General features: G+C 46.2%; 1 protein-coding gene across 1 annotated transcript in view; it reads right to left on the bottom strand.

Moving 5' to 3' along the window:
• tmem145 (transmembrane protein 145) overlaps positions 1 to 20,196 on the bottom strand; it is a gene marked incomplete at its 5' end in the record, with an annotated part of 144,936 nt that overhangs the window by 98,164 nt on the left and 26,576 nt on the right. Inside the window, 3 exons of the mRNA XM_084308291.1 lie at positions 15,680 to 15,781; positions 16,494 to 16,580; positions 19,956 to 20,033. Of these exons, the coding sequence (XP_084164417.1) occupies positions 15,680 to 15,781; positions 16,494 to 16,580; positions 19,956 to 20,033 (267 nt within the window). The remainder of the gene's footprint in view (positions 1 to 15,679; positions 15,782 to 16,493; positions 16,581 to 19,955; positions 20,034 to 20,196) is intronic.

Below are 20,196 nucleotides of genomic sequence, written 5' to 3'. Positions count from 1 at the left end.
ATTGGGGTTCATGTTGTGTGAGCACGTCGGCTGACGTCATGGGAGGAGTGGCTGCGTGATGAAGCACTGTGGGGCAATGGGGTTGATGTGCGAATAGAGACAGCAGGGGGCGGTGTTGTCTTTGAAATGGATACACCTCTGCTGTTGCTTGGCCCCTCTCTCCCTAGGTTGCCCCCCTCCATCCCTCTCTCTCCCTCCCTTGCCCCCCTCCCTTCCTCCATCCCTCCCTCGCCCCCCCTCCCTCCCATACCCCCTCCCTCACCTCCCTCCCCCCCTCCCATACCCCCTCCCTCACCTCACTCCCTCCCTCCCTCCCTCCCTCCCTCCCTCCCTCCCTCCCTCCCTCCCTCTCTCTCTCTCTCTCTCTCTCTCTCTCTCTCTCTCCTCTCTCTCTCTCTCTCTCTCTCTCTCTCTCTCTCTCTCTCTCTCTCTCTCTCTCTCTCTCTCTCTCTCTCTCTCTCTCTCTCTCTCTCTCTCTCTCTCTCTCTCTCTCTCTCTCTCTCTCTCTCTCTCTCTCTCTCTCTCTCTCTCTCTCTCTCTCTCTCTCTCTCTCTCTCTCTCTCTCTCTCTCTCTCTCCCTCCCTCCCTCCCTCCCTCCCTCCCTCCCTCCCTCCCTCTCCCTCCTCCCTCCCTCCCTCCCTCTCTCTCTCTCTCTCTCTCTCTCTCTCTCTCCCTCCCTCCCTCCCTCTCCTCCCTCTCTCTCTCTCTCCCTCCCTCTCTCCCTCCCTCCCTCCCTCTCCTCTCCTCTCCTCTCCTCTCCTCTCCTCTCTCTCCCTCCCTCCCTCACCTCCTTTTCTTCCTCCATCCCTCCCTCCCATTTCCACTCCCTCCTCCTTTTTTCCCCTTTTATGGCTAAAATGGTACAGTATATGAGAGGATACTAGAAGTTTCATCAGGGCCCCCCCTCTCCACTGTAGTCTTCCCTATAGGGTATGCCCCCTCCTGCGCTATTATAATGGGTGCCATCCTGCATTATCACAGTGTGCCCCCTCCTGCGCTATTAGAATGGGTGCCATCCTGCATTATCATAGTGTGTGCCCCCTTCCCCTCCCCCCTTCCATCCATCCTGCACTATCATAGTGGGTACCATATTCCATTCCATCCTTCCATCTCTAATATGGTGTGAGCTCCCTGTGGTACAGCTCCTTCCTTGGAATACTTCCTTTCTTTCATAGTCTCTCCCTTCATAGCTTCTATGGTGTGTGCCCCCCTCCCCAATGTAGGACTTCTGCTACGGGGTGTGTACATCTCCCTCTGTACCATAGTGTGTGCCCCCCCCGTACCGGTGTAGTACTCATTCCCTCCACATCCCTCTCTATTCACAGTGTATTTTGCCTTTGCTTTCTTTCCAGTTTCTAAAAAAAAAAAAAAAAAAAAAAAAAAAATGATAAGGCATAGAGATAAATTGAACTGTTAAGGTTGACTAATGCATGACTAATCTGACCAGTTAAAGATGGTGAAAGGCCAGACGGTGGAACGGCGGTCTGCACCACAGGGCTGGTTCGCAAGGGCGATCGCAAGATTGAGGGGAACCAATGCGCCGACTGCATCATCACCAGTGTCTCGTGGTGCTCAGGTCCGGTCAAAGAGGCTTATGAGGGAGCTTCAGGAGATCAGACGACTGGGAGGCGGTTTTATTACGGTGGAGTTGGTTGAGGACAATCTCTTTAACTGGGAAGTTCGGTTGTTTCAAGTAGATGTGGACTCTCTGTTGTGGCAGGACATGAAAGAAACGGGGACGGAGTTCATATTACTGAGTGTCTCTTTCCCTGAAAATGTCCCATTCTCTCCGCCTTTCATGCGGGTGCTCGCCCCGAATTTAGAGCAGGGGTACGTGAGTAAGGGTGGGGTCATATGTATGGAGCTGTTGACGCCGCGTGGTTGGTCTAGCGCGTACACCATGGAGGCTGTCGTGAGGCAGTTTGCCACTAGCCTAGTGATGGGACAGAGTCGCATGGTTAGAGGGGAGGAAGAGGCAAATGGGGTATCTTTCAGCCAGAAGGAAGCGGAGGCTGCCTTTGAGACCCTGGTGGAAAACCATGACAGGTTTGGCTGGCGGTCTCCACCAAAATCGGAAGGTTAGGGGACGCCGCCTACCTCCCTTTAGAGATGGACTATGGTTTCGTGTTATTGTGTGTATAGTATTGTTGTTTCGGCCCCCCTCGTCTAAATCTTTTTTCCTCCCTCCCTCCCCTCCTTTCCTAGCTCCTTTCCTAGGTACATCACTCCCTCCCTAGTAGTACACTCCCGCTCTAGACATTCACTCCCTCCCTAGGCTGTTTTTCCTTAAAATTCCTCCCTTCCTGTCTAGTCTGACATACTCTAGTCTTCCCTGGACTCCTCTCCCCTAGAGACTCGTATATGCTCCCTCCCTCCCGGGCCCCTCCCAGGTGTTTCCCTCCCTCACTGTCACTCCTTGCGTGTGTGTCCCCCTCCCCGGCCCGGCAACGCCCTCCCACCCCCTCTCTTCCGCTCTCCTGTTAGATAATATTGGAGGGTTGGTTAGGGGTGGGGTGGGACGTGTTTGTGTATTGTATAAATAAGAGTGTTGTTGTAAGGGGTGTTGTTAATTATTGTTTGTGGGGCGTTGCAGGGAGAGTAGGAAACGCGCGGCAGGAGGAGGGAAGCAGGGATAACGCGGAGGAGGGCAGGCCGGTCAAAGGATGGTTGGTTTGTCTAGGCGTGCGGAGTGTGTGTTGGTGATGGGCACTCTGGGAACGGTTTTCATATTAATGATGGCAGGAGTTTTGTTTTATTTTTGGCCCCAGGCACCGGAACTTGGACAAAGCGGGCGTTGCAGGAGCCTCACGCAAATAAATTTATAAAAATAGCAAGGGAGGTGGCGAAAAGTGCGAATAAGACTGATTGTTATGTGTGCGGCCTAGCACCGGAGTCTGCTGCAGCCGGTTTACCGCTTATGGCCCACCCAGTCACTGAGTGTCATAACTCTGTGTTGAGGGGATTTAATTTGCCTTTCCTATGTAAGGGAGTAAGTGAGGGGAGGATGGAGGCGTATCATAAGACGGGGCGGTTGCTAGGGGGTGAGACGGGGCAGGCTAGTTTGGATGTTAGGCCTATTCCGGTGGCAGTTAGGCCGGAGGAGTTTACAAGATGTGAGGACGGCGAGAATGGTGTGTATGTGGGCACGCTGGGAAATTGTGTAGGGGGGGTGAGCCTGGGGGCTGCAAAGGTGGCTGCACGGGCTCCCCCAGGTACGTATTGGATTTGTGGTGAGAATGCGTATGCAGCGTTGCCAGCGGGTTGGAAAGGAAGATGTGCGTTGGGGTATCTGGTGCCGGCAATGAGGGTAACGGATGTCTTGCCGACGCACCCTGGGGCGAGGAAGACGCGGGCTGCGACTCATGCGAATCGTTTTTTCAGGGTGGCGCTTCCTGCGTATGGGACGTATGCTAATATGAAGGAGATTGATCGTTTGGCTGCATTATTTGAGGACATGGCGGCCACAACAACAAAGGGGTTTAGCCTAGAAAATGAGGAGATGCGGTCGTTGAGATTAATGGAGATGCAGACAAGGGCGGCTATGGATTTTTTGTTGGCAGCTTCGGGGGGTACGTGTGCGTTGATTGGTCAGGAATGCTGCACATATGTGCCCGCAAATGATGAGATAGGGATGCCGGACGTGATAGCACATTTGAGGAACATTACGAGGGATCTCCATGACTCTCGGGTGAGTTCGTGGGAGGATTGGGGTCAGGAGCAGTTGGGGTATATAGGTTGGGTGATAGTTAAATACGTTCTCTATGCAGTGGTGATATTTGTGGTATTGGTTGTGTGTGTGTCGGTGATTAGAGCATGCTTTGGGTGTCTGATTAGGACTCTCTGCGCAGCCGGTCCGGCGGTGGAGAAGTCACTCCGCTCGGCTGCACCTGTTATGACTAAGATAATGGCGGTAGAGGAGGATGACGAAGGGGGCCGAATAGTATTGAAAAATGGAAACATGATGATTGAATGAAATGTGTAATCAAGATGGTGACACTAATCAAAAAATTTGTGATTTTCGAGGTGAAACAGAATATTGGAGCGGGACCACGGGGAAAACATCGGAAAGCGGAAATTCAACGAAGGAGGGATCAACATAGAAGCGGAAATAAGGGAGTAGACACCGGAAATGCAAACACCACTGTCAATCACAACATCTCTCAAAAATTTGAAAAGATTGTATGAATTAAGTAAAGGATTATTCATACTGTTGATAAAAAATCTCTCAAAAATTAGATGTGGTATGAATATTAGATAGAAGATATATTCATACTGAAAAAACGGAGTAAAGTGAAATTCCAGTTGAAAAATTTAAAAGAACTGTTGTATTTTGTGCTCTATTTTTCAGCAGTTCTGCCAGGCAACGAGGGCACCGCAAGTCAGGTAAGACTACAGATCACCAGTGAAAAGGGAAAGAAGAGAATAGACAGGGCTACAAGTACCGTTAGCGGTTGTTCGAGTAGGAGATAGTCACAAAAAGCATAGACACCTACACTTAGACAGGGAATACAAAGATCACTCTTGCCTGCTACCATTTTTTAAAATAAAATAGGACACAGAAAGAGGAATTAAAAACCTCTAGTACATGAGAAGAAGAAACGCATATAGAAAAATGACAACGGAGGCAAATAAAGATGTGAGTACACCAATTGGTTGGATGGAGGATAACCCGATACAAGTGCTTGCTAAAAATAATCCTTACACAGAGGACAATCCTTACTATGTGGAAAGACTTATTGAATTATCAAAGAAATGGAATAAAAGATGGCCACACATCACCAAACCCTGGCCTATTGAGGGCTCTTTTGATTTAGAAATAATATCAGATCTGCATGCTCTAATTAGGACATATAGAAGGGGGGAGGAAAAAGTGGGAAAGATGACAATCAGAGGGAAAAAACGCATGTTAGAAATGGACACCTTATCAAAATTCGCTCGGGAAGCTGAGAGAAGGAAGAGTATGGTTGAGGACAGTTCGACTGTCAATAAGGAGGCCCTGCCGACAGAGGAGCTAGCTCCCATCCTGATCACTCCCCAGGCCCCTAAAAGGACAATAGTCACCTCCCAAAGAGCAACTGAGGTAAATATAGCACCTCCACCTTATGCCAGCAGGAATAAGGAACCAATCTACCCTATCCTGCCTATGATAGACATGGATAGCCAATACGAGATAACCAATAATAGCGGCCGTAGAACAGAGATGGGACGGGCAGTGACAACAATCACCCTAACACCTGAAGTAGACGAAACGGACCAGGAGAGAAGAAGGGAGCGAGACGTTCAGTCCCACAGTATTCCTTATCCCAGGGCGGAGGAGAGATATCGAGACGAAAAGAGACACCGATGCAAACATGTACCGCTCAATGCCGCACAGAAAGAAATTCTCTGGGCGGAAGGAGAGGGACGCCGAAGCGACGACATCAGGGCTTGGGATGACCAAATAGAAAGTCTATACGATAGAGATCTCAGCCCCAGAAGAGACTATCCCCGGGAGAGGTCAAGACAAGCTCCCAGCTATCGCCGGTCCACTTCCCCCGAAGCCCGCGAATACTGGGAAGACACAGAGGACGAGGACCAGACATGGGAGCCCCAGAACAAGTACCAGGAGAAAGACAGAGAACGAGAGTAAGAGGAGAGAAGGGAGAGACCCATCAAAGGAGTGACGCCGAAGAGGTTACCTGATCCAAAATTCACTACACCACTCTCCGTGCCCGCACCTTCCCTCGAAGAAAGCAACCGGCGGATGAAACTGACGGCTACCATGGAGGAATTAAAGCAACGACATCATGGAATGAGTAAGGAAAACCGAGAGATGGAAGCACAGATACAGTCCTACCACGATGACCAAGACACTGAGTCCGAGGGATACCGAGCAAGCGCCGAACGCTGGAGAAGGGGCACCACAGCACGACAAGAATTGGAAGAACAAATGACAAAAGCAAAGGATGAAATCAAAGCGTTGAAAAGGTCGGAAGAAAAAAGAGTGACCAGATCCAGTACCCGAGAGCCTACGGTCAACATACAACCCTTGATGATAAGACATCAGGGATTGGAGTACCAGCCATGGAATGCTTCAGACATGTCCCAAATATCGGAGAAGTTGCCCTCCCTCCAGAATGGGGCTTTTCCATGGATTGCCAAGCTGGAGGAAATAATGGTAGGCCAACAGCTGGCTATCGGCGATGTCAAGCGACTACTCTCTCACAAAGTAGGAGTCGCTGGCATGGAAGAACTACTAACCAAGGCTGCCATGGTGCGGTATGTAGTGTCTGGAGCCCACGACCAGGACCTCTTCGCCGCTCACCGAGGAGCACTGTGGCGGGTCCTGCGGGAGACCTATCAAACCCTGATGCATCCAGACAAGATCCACATTGGTGCATTGGGACCTGATACCCCCCCCAGAGAGTATGTGGCAAAGGCCTACGCCACTTGGAGAGACATGACTGGCCAAGACCCCGCACAAAATCCAATGGGAGAGGCGATGCTAAGAGAAAAAATACAGAAGGGCCTCTCCAGCGAGGTGAGACAAAAACTGAACGAAGTGGTATGCCTGGGAAGCCTTCCTTTAGATGCATACATGGAGAACGTGAGCCATCAAGTGGAGCTGCACAGGAAGAAGGAGCAACAGGCCAAAGACAAAGAAACGGCAAGTCAGCGAAAGCTCATGTACCAACAGCCTGTCGAGGCAATCAAGGTGGTAGAGTACCTCCAAGCCATGGTACAATCCACACAGCCCAGAGCCGAAACGGGGAATAGCGGACAACTGAACAACCAGGAAACAGCACAGCCCACAAAACAGGAAGCACCGGCACCCATACAACAACAGAATCAGCGGGGATCGAACTGGCAGCCCCGAGGAGGGAATGGACGTCCAAGAGGAGGATCGTCTGGATGGCCGGCATCGGTTGAGTGCTGGTCTTGTGGAGAACTCGGCCATCTTGCCCGATACTGTGACAAAGGGTGGCGAGCCAGCCCCAGGGGTCGAGGAAATAACAGAGGAGGTGGCCGAGGAGGAAACGGCCGACTCCAGGATCAGTGGTACGGACCGAACCAATACCAGACCCAAAACCAATACCAGACCCAAGACCAAGGCCAGACCCAAGACCAGAACCAGCAACAGAACATGGGCCCAGTAAATCCATCCAGGGGGCCGGAACAGATGTTCTGACGAGGCCCAGATAGTTCAATGGGGGGGTGCCAGCTGTCATTGTCACACTTAAGGGAGGAACCAATAGTGCACGTAGCGGTGAATAATAAATCTGTCAGGATGATGGCAGACACCGGGGCGGCGTACACTGTGGTCCAACTTAAAGATGCGACACACCTGCCCATGTCCGGTCGATATGTACGGACCATTGGATTTGAGGGAATAAAAAAGCTGATTCCAGTGACAGAACCTGTCACCCTGAAGTACAGAGGCAAAGAGGTGACTGTTTCCATCTTGGTCTCCGACACCGCACCCATCGGCTTACTGGGCAGGGACGGCCTTGGTATGCTGGGGATGAACATTCTATGCACGCCTGATGGTTGTGTAATCGACGTCCCAGAAGACCAATACTATCAAATGATGCAAAGGACGGACCCCCGACCACCGGAAGTATACTGGTTGGGGAACCTAAGCCAGGAATTGCTTGGACCAGCGTTGGAATGGGAGACATTCATCACCGCCAATATGCCAGCTGCAAAGAACCCAGAGACACCATACCATTGCACTCTACAGTACTACAGAGATGCGGATGAAAGACAAGCCGAGGAGTGGCTGAGAAATCAACCAGAGGAGGTGCAGCTCAACGCCACCAGCATAGTGATGGGTCCCCAAGGAGCAGCAATACGGCTTGCACGGAGCAACTATCTGCAAAAGGAACACGAGATCACAGACAGCGTTCCCCACGTGACTCTGAAAGTGACCGACTCGTGCGACCAACAACACATCGGAATGATGATGAAAGAGGCAGAAGAAATAAAGTTCGAACAGATGAAGGAAAACCGACTCATATGGATAAGCCCGGACAAGCGGTTCGTCAAGATAATGATTCAAGGCACAGGGATGGGACGTCCCCAGACGGTGCAGCTGTCACAGGAGACAGTAGAAGACACCCCCCAGAAATTGAGCCTCAAGGAGGAGATGATGGGGGCCATACCAGAAGTGCTGTGGTCGAAACATAGCACCGACATTGGACTGATCAAATCTGCTCAACCAGTGAGGGTGGAGCTTAGACCAGTAGCAACCCTGCCCTGGAAAAGTCAGTACCCACTGAAGGAAAAAGCGGTGGCCGGAATCGAGCCACAAATCAAAGGACTTCTAGAAGCCGGAGTACTACGAAAGACAAAGAGCCCCAAGAGCAACACGCCGTTGCTGCCAGTGGAGAAACCTGACACCTCGTACCGTCTGGTACACGACTTGAGGGCCGTCAATGAGGTTTTAATTGACTATCCCGCCGATGTCCCAGATCCCCACACACTACTGACATTCATCCCACCGCAAGCTGAGTATTTTACGGTTATAGATTTGTGTAGCGCCTATTTTAGCGTACCTTTGAGCAAAGAGTGCCAGCATTTTTTTGGTTTTACCTATAAGAATGAGCATTATGAGTACACTAGGCTCCCACAGGGATTAAAGCATTCCCCACACATCTTTAACAAGATCTTGAGAGAGGATCTGGACGGGTTAGACCTGAGATTGAAATCCAGAGTCATTCAGTATATGGATGATATTATCTTGTGTGCCGACGATCAGACAACATGTCACAAGGAATCTATCGAACTATTGCAACTACTAGCAGAGAAGGGACACAAGGTGTCTTTGAAAAAATTGCAGTACTGTCAACCTAAAGTAGCATATCTAGGTCAAACGATTTCAAAAGGCCATCGAGCTATTACAGAGGAACATTTGGTGGCTATTAAGAAAGCTCCAAAGCCAGTGACTGTAAGACAGATGATGATGTTTTTGGGAATCGTCGGGTATAGTTCCACTTGGGTGGAGAATTATACAGAACTAGTAGGGCCTTTAAGAGCTATGATAAAAGTTTGCGAAAATGATAAATTGAGTGCTAAAGTAACCTGGACTGAGGAGGGCCTGAGGGCATTTGAGACCATAAAGACCCGTATGTTAGCTGCCCCGGCCTTGACTTTGCCTGATTATACCAAGCAGTTCATACTGTATGTCTCTTCCTCTTCAGATCAGAGGTATGCATGCGCAGTACTGGCACAAAACACCGGAGTGGGGATCCATCCACAACCAATAGGATACTACTCCATCGCCTATTCAGAGGTGGAAATGGGAATGCCTCCGTGCTACCGAGATTGCGCCGGAGTCTTCCTGATGTACGAGAAAGCTGCAAGTATCATGATGGGGTATCCAGTCAATATTATGGTAGGACATGCGATCCAAAATTTGTTGGAATCTGGTAAATCTGCACTAACGATACCCCGTCTGAAAAATTATTACAGGATTTTGGAACAGGAAGATGTTACTTTGACTAGGTGTTCCATAGTGAACCCAGCGCAGACCCTTCCTAAGCCTGAGGATGGAGAACCTCACGACTGTGTGGCGGCAGCTGAGAGGTACTCCAGACTTAGAGCTGACTTGCAGGCTTTCCCGTTTAGCAGTCCTGATTTGGAACTATGGACAGACGGCTCATGTTACAGAGTTGGAGAGGACCTAAAAGCAGGTTACTCTGTAGTAAAATCACAAGGTGATGGGTTTGTCGTAGAAAAGGCCGAAGCCTTGACACAACCCTGTTCAGCTCAGCTGGCAGAACTAGTCGCTCTGACTGAAGCGTGCAAAATGGCAGAAGGCAAGACGGTTAATATCTTTACTGATAGCAGCTACGCACAAAATATCAGTTTTCTCTACGGAGCGGTGTGGAAAGGGCGAGGTTTTAAGAGAGCAGATGGTACCGCCATAAGACACTGTAGTCAGATAACCAATTTGTTGGAAGCAATAATGAAACCCAAACGAATTGCGATTATCAAATGTGCTGCCCATCAGTCTGATGAGTCTAAGGTGACCAGAGGTAACAACATGGCAGATGTCGCTGCCAAGCAAGTGACAGGTGCGGACAGAGCAGGTAAGGTATTGGTTATCACACATGAGGTCGAGTTGGAAGATAAGATTACTTACAAAGATGTTTTGACCTTTCAGGAAGAGGCGAGTCAGGTGGAGAGAAATCTCTGGTCAGCAAGAGGGGCTAGTCGGGATGGGGCAGGTTTGTGGCGGAACCATGAAGGACTTGTGGTTGCACCAACGGGCCTGGTCGGACTGCTGATCCAAACTGCGCATGAGTTCTGTCATGCACACCGGAGAGAGGTGAGTAGAAAAATAGAAGAGTATGGGTTTTGGGCGCCAAACCTGCTACGGCAGATTGATTGTGTAATAAGTAGATGTGCAATTTGCTTGAAGAACAATGCACGCAGAGGGATCGTTGTGTCTCCGGGACACATCCCCACCCCAAATGGCCCAATGAGAGAACTTGTGATTGACTATGTAGACATGATAAAACCGATTAACCAAAAAAGGTACATTCTTGTCGTGGTGTGTCGATTTTCAAAGTGGGTGGAGGCTTGCGCGACTAAACATAAGGATGCTGCCTCAGTGGCTAAGTTCTTATGCCGTGAGATAGTAAGCCGTTACGGAATTCCCGATAGAATCGCGTCGGACAATGGAAAAGAGTTTGTAGACAAAACTGTACGTTTAGTACTCCAACAGATGGGGATAAAACAGCGTTTCGGGTCCGTTTACCACCCTCAGAGCCAGGGGGCTGTGGAACGCATGAACGGGGTACTTAAGAACAAATTGGTTAAGATCTGTCAACACACCGGTCTAAACTGGCTGAGCGCGTTACCGTTAGCATTAATGGCTTGTAGATCTAGCGAGATCCGGGGCCTGCGTTTAACTCCGCACGAAATGTTGTTTGGCCGATGTATGGTTGTGCCCGGATTGCGCGCAGCAGGGAAAGGTCCGAGTTTGGATATTCTAGACCACGAGATGCGTGAGTACGTGAAGTACATGTCAAAGCTCCACGGGGCAATCTATGATTATGTCTCTAGTAAACGAGAGACAGAGGAGGAGGAGGATAGGCGGAATGTTCCCCAGATAGTACCAGGGGACTACGTTTATGTTAAAGTGTTCAGACGCAAGTGGTATGGAGCGCGGCGGGAAGGACCGTACGAGGTCGTAAGAGCTACGGAAAGAGCGCTACAGGTAAAAGGATCTTCAATGTGGTTTCACCTTTCGCATTGCGTAAAAGCCCTGCAAGATGGGCAAGAATTGGAATCCGAACCCCTGTTCATTGATCAAGAACAGGAGGAAAGGCACGACGAAGGGGAGAATGAAGACGATTATGGGGAACCAGACAGAGGCAAACATGATGGTCCCTCTAGGGGAAATGAAGGATTTTTGCAGGAGCCAGACAGAGGAGATCATGAATTGGAATTGGAAAATGATGATTTTTCCTCTGTGGATTTTGGCGGAGTACCAACAGCGGAACCAAGGACGCTGGAGGAGAGAGCGATTAGCGCAAATGCAACGGAAGAGACACGGCCAAAAAGGGTTATCAATAGACCTCAGAGGTTTCAGTGAGGATAACTGGTAGAATTGCAGCTAAGAGGAAATAGACCTCAGAAGGTCTTTTGCGAAGGAGAAATTCAGTGTTTATATGTTTATGGTTTAAGTCTCCTTCGTGTTTTATTAGAACTGTTAGTCTTATATTGGTGTGAGGTAAATCTTTTCTTGCAGAGTCCATTACACAAAATAGACATATTTGGTAATTACATGGATAATGTATAGTCTTAAACGAAATAAGCTGAGAATGGTACGATCATCTTTTTGTATAAAGAGACGGACCTAGACTGGATGTCATAATAATAACTGATAATGTGTATAACTGTGCAAGAAGAAGAGGTAAGTGGAATTTTGGAATTTTTGGGATTTTTGGATTTAAGAAAAAAAAAATTGTTTATATTTTATGGAAATATTATATCATTTTGATTTTGAAATGTACTGGTTACATAATGAGGGTAGACCCCTCAGAGAAGGGATTGTCGTAAATTAAATTGATCAAAATGACCCGTATAAGCATTACAGGAGGGATCAAAATCATCTAGCGGTTTCTGGAAAAGGCCACAGGAGAATTCAGTCAAAAGCTAATAGTGCAACCCTTCACCCTTCACCTAGCAGCTATAGGAAAAAGCCCAGAGTGCCATAAAAATAAGAACAGATCAAATGGCAAACAGATGACACATCTTCCTCCACAACGAACAGGGATGGTGCGCCCAATAACTAACTTTTAAGTCAAGAAGTGACGGCCTGAAGGCCAACACCCGAGTTCTGTTTACTTTAGCTAAGCAGACCAAACAGGCCATTCTGTGATACCCACTGTTAGGTTGAGTGGGTACTATATTTCCATCTGTATGAGGGTCGCATTCAGGGACACTTGGGTAAATCATTCTAAAAGGAAACTAGTTCATATCCCCTCTGTAAGGTCACCTTGTAACGCTGTTTCGCAAGACCCAAATCACTGAGAGGGGAGAGCTTCTAGCCAATAGGAAAGCAGGCTCTCTGGGGTGACGGCACTGGATGGCGCAAGGGCGGGGGGGGGTTCTCTCTTCTCTATAAAACCTACAGGTTGAATGATGGAGGTGAGACAGAGACACGGAGACACCGAGACGCAGAGAGAACGGAGAAGCAGAGACGGAGAATCCACCCCACCAGTTCGAGAATAAGAGACGCCACTAAGAAGCCCTCCGGGAAAAGCTGATTAGAGATAGAAAATAATTGATACTGTGAACCAGATAATTTAAGCTGTTGGATATTCCAATAAAACAACGGTCAGAACCGTTTTCACCCGCAGCGCTGTCTCCGCCTCCACGTGATTTCCAACGGACCATATTTGAATGAACTGTTACTTTAACGGGAAATACAACGAGCAGAGTAAGCTATTCCACTATACATTAGAGAACGAGCATATAGCTATAACATAGAATCATTGAGAAGATACATTACCCTCACTGGGCCTGCAATTCAGTTTGTCCTAGGTTTACCCTTAGAAGTTGTTTATGAACCTATGCCCAACTCTCCCTCTCATACACTCCCACATCAGACAGACTGTGCCTTCCAGAGAGAGTGATGGCTGTATCCGCAGAGCGCATAAAAAGACATGTAGTGGAGTTTTTCTTTCATAACAAGCTTATTTCGGATACAAATATATATATCTGTTATCATCAGTGCTTTCCCGAATTCAGAATGGGATTCGGGCTCATCCCTAGTCCTCAGACTTATATTAATACAAAAGATGTATGGGAGAAGATGTTCATCTTCAGACCTTCTCTAGGCAGGTGCTTATCTCTGAAGTCGGGTGGCACACCAGAAGCATGCACATGGGTCGTCTTGTAGCATCTTCTGCCCACTGGTTGCCAGGTTTGTTTCTTGGGGAGGCCTTGGGCAATAGTGTAGCGTAGTCAATGGATGTGTCTCCCCCATCCCCTTTAAGTCACACTTGCCTTTAATTGTAATGAGTCAGCAGATTTCCTTCAATTGACAGATAACAGATAACAGAGTGGATGCGTCAAGATAGGTAATATATCCTGCAAGTGTGTGTGTGTGTGTGTGTGGTGTGTGTGTGTGTGTGTGTGTGTGTGTGTGTGTGTGTGTGTGTGTGTGTGTGTGTGTGTGTGTGTGTGTGTGTGTGTGTGTGTGTGTGTGTGTGTGGGGGCACTATGGCCTGTTAGTCATGGAACACCATTCGATGCTCATAACAGGACAAGGTAGAATATAGGCGACGAAGACTGACAACAAGTTCAAAACGTAACTTTTCACAATAGTGTGAACTCTCAACGGTGGCCAGTGTTGGAAAGTAATTGCTTGACTTAACTTAATGCACCATCTGCCGAATACAATAGAGATCAATAGGAAGGGTGTCTGTGTGTTTTCCATCAAAAGTAGGAGCGTCTGTGAAAGTACCTGGATGTGCCGCCGGGCTGATGTATAAGCAACTGCAACTCATAATCCCTCTCGTGACAGACTGACAAAATAGAGGAACTGGCCAAACCCGTTTCCTAGGTCTCCACAAAGCCCTTTATGGTTCAAATATCTTGCACTGACGATGCAACACATGGTGGTTTGGGTAGTAGTAGTGGAAGGTGGTTTGGGTAGTAGTAGTGGAAGGTGGTTTGGGTAGTAGTAGTGGAAGGTGGTTTGGGTAGTAGTAGTGGAAGGGCGGCCTCAGTCGGACAGATGTGTGCCCAGGTCTCAAGGTCACCTCTCCAGCTGACGTCCCTGGATGAGTGGGTGAGGGTGAGGGTGAGGGTGAGGGTGAGGGTGAGGACGCTGCTGTGTAAATGTCTCGTGCCGTTAATGTTCATTTCTCATATCGACCGCATCATGAAAGATTCAATAAGCAAACAATATTAGAACAAATATCAATATAGACCACTGATCCTTAACTCATTGGCTGCCAGCTATTAGCCTTATCCTGTGGTAGCTACTGCCACGCTGTAAACGATGGGAGTTAGTCACCTTGTTTGTAGACCTAAATCTATATTATTCTATATTATAGCCATGGATACAATACTATAGTCATTTGACATTGAGTTTCTTCCGGTCAAGATGCAAAAAAGAGATAATTTTTCTATCCATACGTTCCCGTGTTATACCGTGGTGAATATAAGTATGGTTTTAGAGCGGTCTAGGGTAATTCATGAAATGCTTAGTTATGGCAGTATATGTCGATTCCACTGTAGACTTTGCCGTTTCTTGCCTGAACCCGCTATCGTTCCGAAATCAAATCTAGATCATAGCTATTATGTTCCATCATGAATGCATGAAAGGGGGGGGGGGGGGGGGGGGGGGGGGGGTCGTTTCTGATTATTTGATTGTCAGTAACGGCATTCGCATTGAACACTAAAAGCGGTTATCAGCCGATCGGTAGGAAAGCATTGCAGGATCAAGCTAAAATTGACGTCAGATCGCCCTTACCTGTGGCCGGGAATAATCAAAAAAGAATATTCCAATTGTTTGATTGCCATCTGGTATATCCAATGTCCATTTGCTCGACGGCATAATCCACCATAACATAATGGATCGGAGATATTTGACGCGCTTCAATGTAACCGGCAGAACCGTTCATCTTGCCCGACAAGGAAAAATGAAACCCCGAGACCTGGGGCCGTCCCACAGAGAAAGATACAAGGGTAGAAAGGGTGCTCGATACCGCCGTCTAGCGTGATGCGGCCGGTATTGCACTTTTACATTGGCATGAGGATTCCCCATGTTAACCCCGAGTCAGTGGGCCTGTAATGAATAGAAATATCGAATAAAAGAAATAACGATCAAATAACAAGTATACTCGTTGTTGCCGTTCAACAATTGGCGGCCAATAACGAGTATAATCGTCATTGGCAGTGAATGAGTTAATAATACATTTAGATTATGTTATGATTGTATTCCATAAGGACGCACATAAATAATAAAACCAAACCAGACAATATGTAAAATGGTCACAAGAGGTGCTGGATTTATTCCATAATTTCTCTATTTGGAGGAAACTCTACAATACTGAATTCGCACAATACTGGTATGAAATCCTGTCTCAAATCAAGTGTGAATTGGGCCCTGGGTGCATGTGTGGGAGGAAGTGTGTGTAGGAATGAGCGTGGAGGTGGCCTAAAGGTGGGTGCTTACCCCACACTTGCTGAGAGCGATGTACCACCACCTCTCCCTCACCGAGCGGAAACTGCGACCACCCACACAGCTAAGCACCTCCTCATCCCCATCACCCTCCACCTGGCAGAGAGAAAGAGAGAGAGGGAGAGAGAGAGAGAGAGAGAGAGAGAGAGAGAGAGAGAGAGAGAGAGAGAGAGAGAGAGAGAGAGAGAGAGAGAGAGAGAGAGAGAGGATGCTGTTATGTAAATGTGGAGAGATCTTCATCACAAACACATTGAATTAGCACAATAGACTGTGAGCATGAGATAAGCACATTCCACACAAAACAACAGAAACAACACCAACAACACCAACAACAACAACAACAACAACAACAACAACAACAACAACAACAACAACAACAGAGCTCTGGCAATCACACCTCCTAATGTGGTAAACAAACAAGAGAAAGTAACAATAGAAGAATATAATAGAATAGAAATCCTTTAATAATCCTGAGGGAAATTCGGCACTACAGATCGCTCACATTGAACAACAATAAACATTTAGGTAGTCAATAGGACTAAATGGGAAAGCATTAACCTTTGAATCAATCAAAGCCAATTAAAATACAGAAATAATAATGGAAATATGTTTTAATTGTATTCACTGTATTTTGTAGCAGTAAAATGTTAGTTTACACTGGAGTCAAATTTACAGTGTGTGTGTGTGTGTGTGTGTGTGTGTGTGTGTGTGTGTGTGTGTGTGTGTGCGTGCGTGCGTGCGTGCGTGCGTGCGTGCGTGCGTGCGTGCGTGCGTGCGTGCGTGCGTGTGTGTGTGTGTGTGCTCTTACCACACAGCCAGACCAGGTGTAGCGTGTTGTGAGGTTGATGACCTGGTTGTTCTCTGGCCTCAGCACCGCCTCCTTCTGGTAGCAGTTCTGGGTGATAAGACGTACCCAGAAAGGAAGTGACGTCACAATATTAGACAACTGAAAAGTACTGTCACATTAATGATGCTACATGTGCTTTCTTCTTGTTACAGTAATATCACCAAGTTGTGGTGAAGCACGAAAACAGTAGAACACGAAAATCTGGAATAGGATGGTTTAGTAGAATGCCTTGATGAAAGAACCCGGGCGTTTTTTATGCAGCTTGCAGCAAACTCCAATCCCTGGAGCATGACATTCCATAGAAAATTATGAAAAGCTGCATAGTGGTGCTTTGGGAGAAACCATCAAAGCCAGCGAGGGGCATAAATAATGATGACAATATCTGTATGAGATATACTGTATGTCACTGCAACAGAACACGATACTTTTGATAATAATTAATTTATCCTACACAGGTTACCTTTTAGTAGTCTTTATCTGAGTAAATGGTGAAATTATACATGATTTATCGGTAGTAAAAGCACTATGATGCTGCTGTCATGGAGTTGCTGTCTCAGCACACAGACAGCCATATAGTTAAAACGTTCAATGATCTTTTTTTTTATTTTTATATTATTATTATAATTATTTTTGTACATGGGGGTACAGTTAATCTTTGCACAATATCACCAACATGTTTTTTTTAACATGATACACCGCTGGCCGAAAAGGAGCAGGATGAAGAAAACGTATGTTTCCTGCCCCCTTCCAAACTTCATATTCATTTTAACATAATTGTCAGCTCAAGTGCACCTTACAGCTTCATACCATATAATAATAATATAATAATAATCATTACCATAACTATGATAACAATATTAATAATAATGATAATATAACCATGAATAATAATAACAATAATAACGGTAGTAATAATAATAACAATAATAACAATAATAATAATAATAATAATAATAATAATAATAATAATAATAATAATAATAATAATAATAATAATAATAATAATAATAATAATAATAATAATAATAATAATAATAATAATAATAATAATAATAATAATAATATTGCTATAGCTATATTATGCAGATGCATGGAAAAGAGAAAAAAACAAAAAATAAATCAAATCAGATACAGAGAAATGTATACCTGCTGTTCATATGTTCTCATTGTTCTGTCTTTAAAAGTATTTTTTAGTTGGAAAATATTTTTACAGTACTTCAACTCATTATAAAGAGAATTCCAGAGTTTGACTCCCACCACTGATACACACATCTGTTTCAGGGTTGTCCGTGCAGCACAATGATGTTTAAAATCTCAGACTGTCTTGAATGCAAAACCATATTCTGCTCTAATTCTGTTAGACTCTGTGTGGCTTTTTAATACTATTGGCCACGAAAGGCATTACATTGTTTCTCTCACTGACCAGTCATCTAGAGACAACTAGACAAAATATACATCATATGTGGTGGACCACAGGGCTCCGCTCTTGGGTTTGTCCTTTTTCGCTTGTACATGCTCCCATTAGTAAGTATCATCCCCACACACAGCATTAACTTCCATCTATGCAATGTAGGACACAGAACGTTCAACTCAATAAGGATAACACTGACATATTGGAGATGATTCATGAAAAGGCCCCTACAGGGACATTTATCTCAAAGCTTGGATCTTAAAAATCATGGCCACATTTTGGTCTAAAAACAACAAATTGTAGGCTACAAATGTAGGAGTCATCTTGGATTATTCTGATACCAAAATCAGAAATGTAACCAAGGCAACCTTTAATAATAAAAGAATTGCCTCAATATTACCCAAAAATACAACTAATCAGATCCAGTTAACACATTGACTGCCAAAAACGAGTATAGTCGTTTTATGTTTTTATTTTTAATTATGATACTAGACAGTCCCGTTGACCTTCTGCATGGATTTTGTAAAACTGTGATGATGATGGAATTCCGATAGGTGGCAGTCTCGCCTACCTTTTGAGAACATTTTTGAGAGGGGGGACGGCACTCACAGCAGCAGCTCTTTGTCTCGCCGGCAGGAACGGCAGATCGACTATTATTTGCATAATAATCATGTCCAGTCTATTCACGCTGACCCTTTGTACACAAGACAAGAGCTACTGGACATTGTTTCACATGTCGGATTACTGGATATTTCCATATTTTTTTCGATGGACCGAACGACATCGTCAGACCTCCGGGCACACCGGGTCTGTTTACAACATCTGCCCGGACAAAAAGGCCTTGTACGCGGCGAGGGATCGAATGCAGAGGCGGGGCCGCAGAGCTGGCGAGCCACTGAGGCCAGATCTGGCTCCTCATAGCGCCGTCCTTCCCAGCCTCCTTCTTGCAAATTCGCTCTTGCACAACAAGGACGAGGTACGTTTATGGATTACAAATACATGGCTGGGTCTCGTCAAACTCAAAAAGCCAAGACAGGCGCATGATTCACAAAAGACGCAATATCTCGCTTTCTAGAAAGATTTGCATGCATTTTGGGGAAATGGCCACTATTTAGGCTGGGGTTGCGCAGGAACAGAGGTTTGTAGAAACAAACGGTTTGTTCCCTGTTGGGAGTATAAATATAAGCATTTCAAATGAGCCATAGTATGTCTCCATAGCTATAATATGGAATATACGATGGGCCTACAAACACTGTTAAAACGGTCTGAAACGCTGGAGCCAGATATTAAAGATGGAAAAACAGCATGGCAGTCAATGTGTTAATATAAAACACTGCTGCTAGAGAGCAGAGCCCGTATCACCCCTGTGTTAAAATCTCTTTAGCTTTCAGATTGATTTTTGATTTTTTTTCCTAGGATTTAAGGCCTTACATAGCCTTGCCCTTCATCTGACAGGTTTTTGAGTTGTATCCCGAGTAGAGCCCTTCGCTCCATTAGCTGAAGAGTCTTAGTAGTTCTAACAAGTAGAAAGAGATATGGTGAGGCTGTTTTAAACATCTATGGCCCATTGGAACAGTCTACCTGAGGACAACTGAGGACAGGTGAGGACAGCACAAACTATTTGTAAACAGATACATACTTTTATATAAGCAGTCATTTTAACTTTGCTTTTTAAAATTCATCTTTACTATCCACTTTTATATTTGAGGTATTATCACTGATCTTGTTACTCCTTTTACATAATGTCTTTTGATGTTATGTTATGGAAATTAATGTGCAATATAAATAAAAATGTATTGGTTAATTTATTGATTGATTGATTGATTGATTGATTGAGTCTCTGTTTTTTGCACATCCTTCTGAGACAGTTCGACAGATCGAACCTGTGATCTTACAGTCATGGTATGCCACTCTGCTGGCCCAGTACATAAACCTCTGCTTCTTGGTACAGTAAGTACACATGCGTGGGTTTGATGGAAGTGCGTGCACAATAAAGGGTGTTAGTATCTCACCTTTTCAGATCTTTTGTACACAGCTGGCCACTGAGAGCTGTCATCAAAGTAGAGTAATATGTTCTGACAGCACCGTGACTGGTAGGAGGTTAGCCAGAGAGAGAGAGACCAGAAGAGGAGGGGGAGGGAGGGAGGAGGAGAGAGGAGAGGAGGAGGTGGAAGAGCAGGGTGTGAGATCTATATACGACACGTTGTTTTTTCAAAGTCTGCAGGCTACGAGCGCAACGAGAGGAACGGGAGA

The sequence above is a fragment of the Notolepis coatsorum genome (assembly GCF_963971535.1).
Source record: "Notolepis coatsorum genome assembly, chromosome: 2".
In the NCBI taxonomy this organism is placed as follows: domain Eukaryota; kingdom Metazoa; phylum Chordata; class Actinopteri; order Aulopiformes; family Paralepididae; genus Notolepis; species Notolepis coatsorum.
Note: the sequence above shows the minus strand (reverse complement) of the source record. Positions and strands in the feature narration are given on the sequence as shown.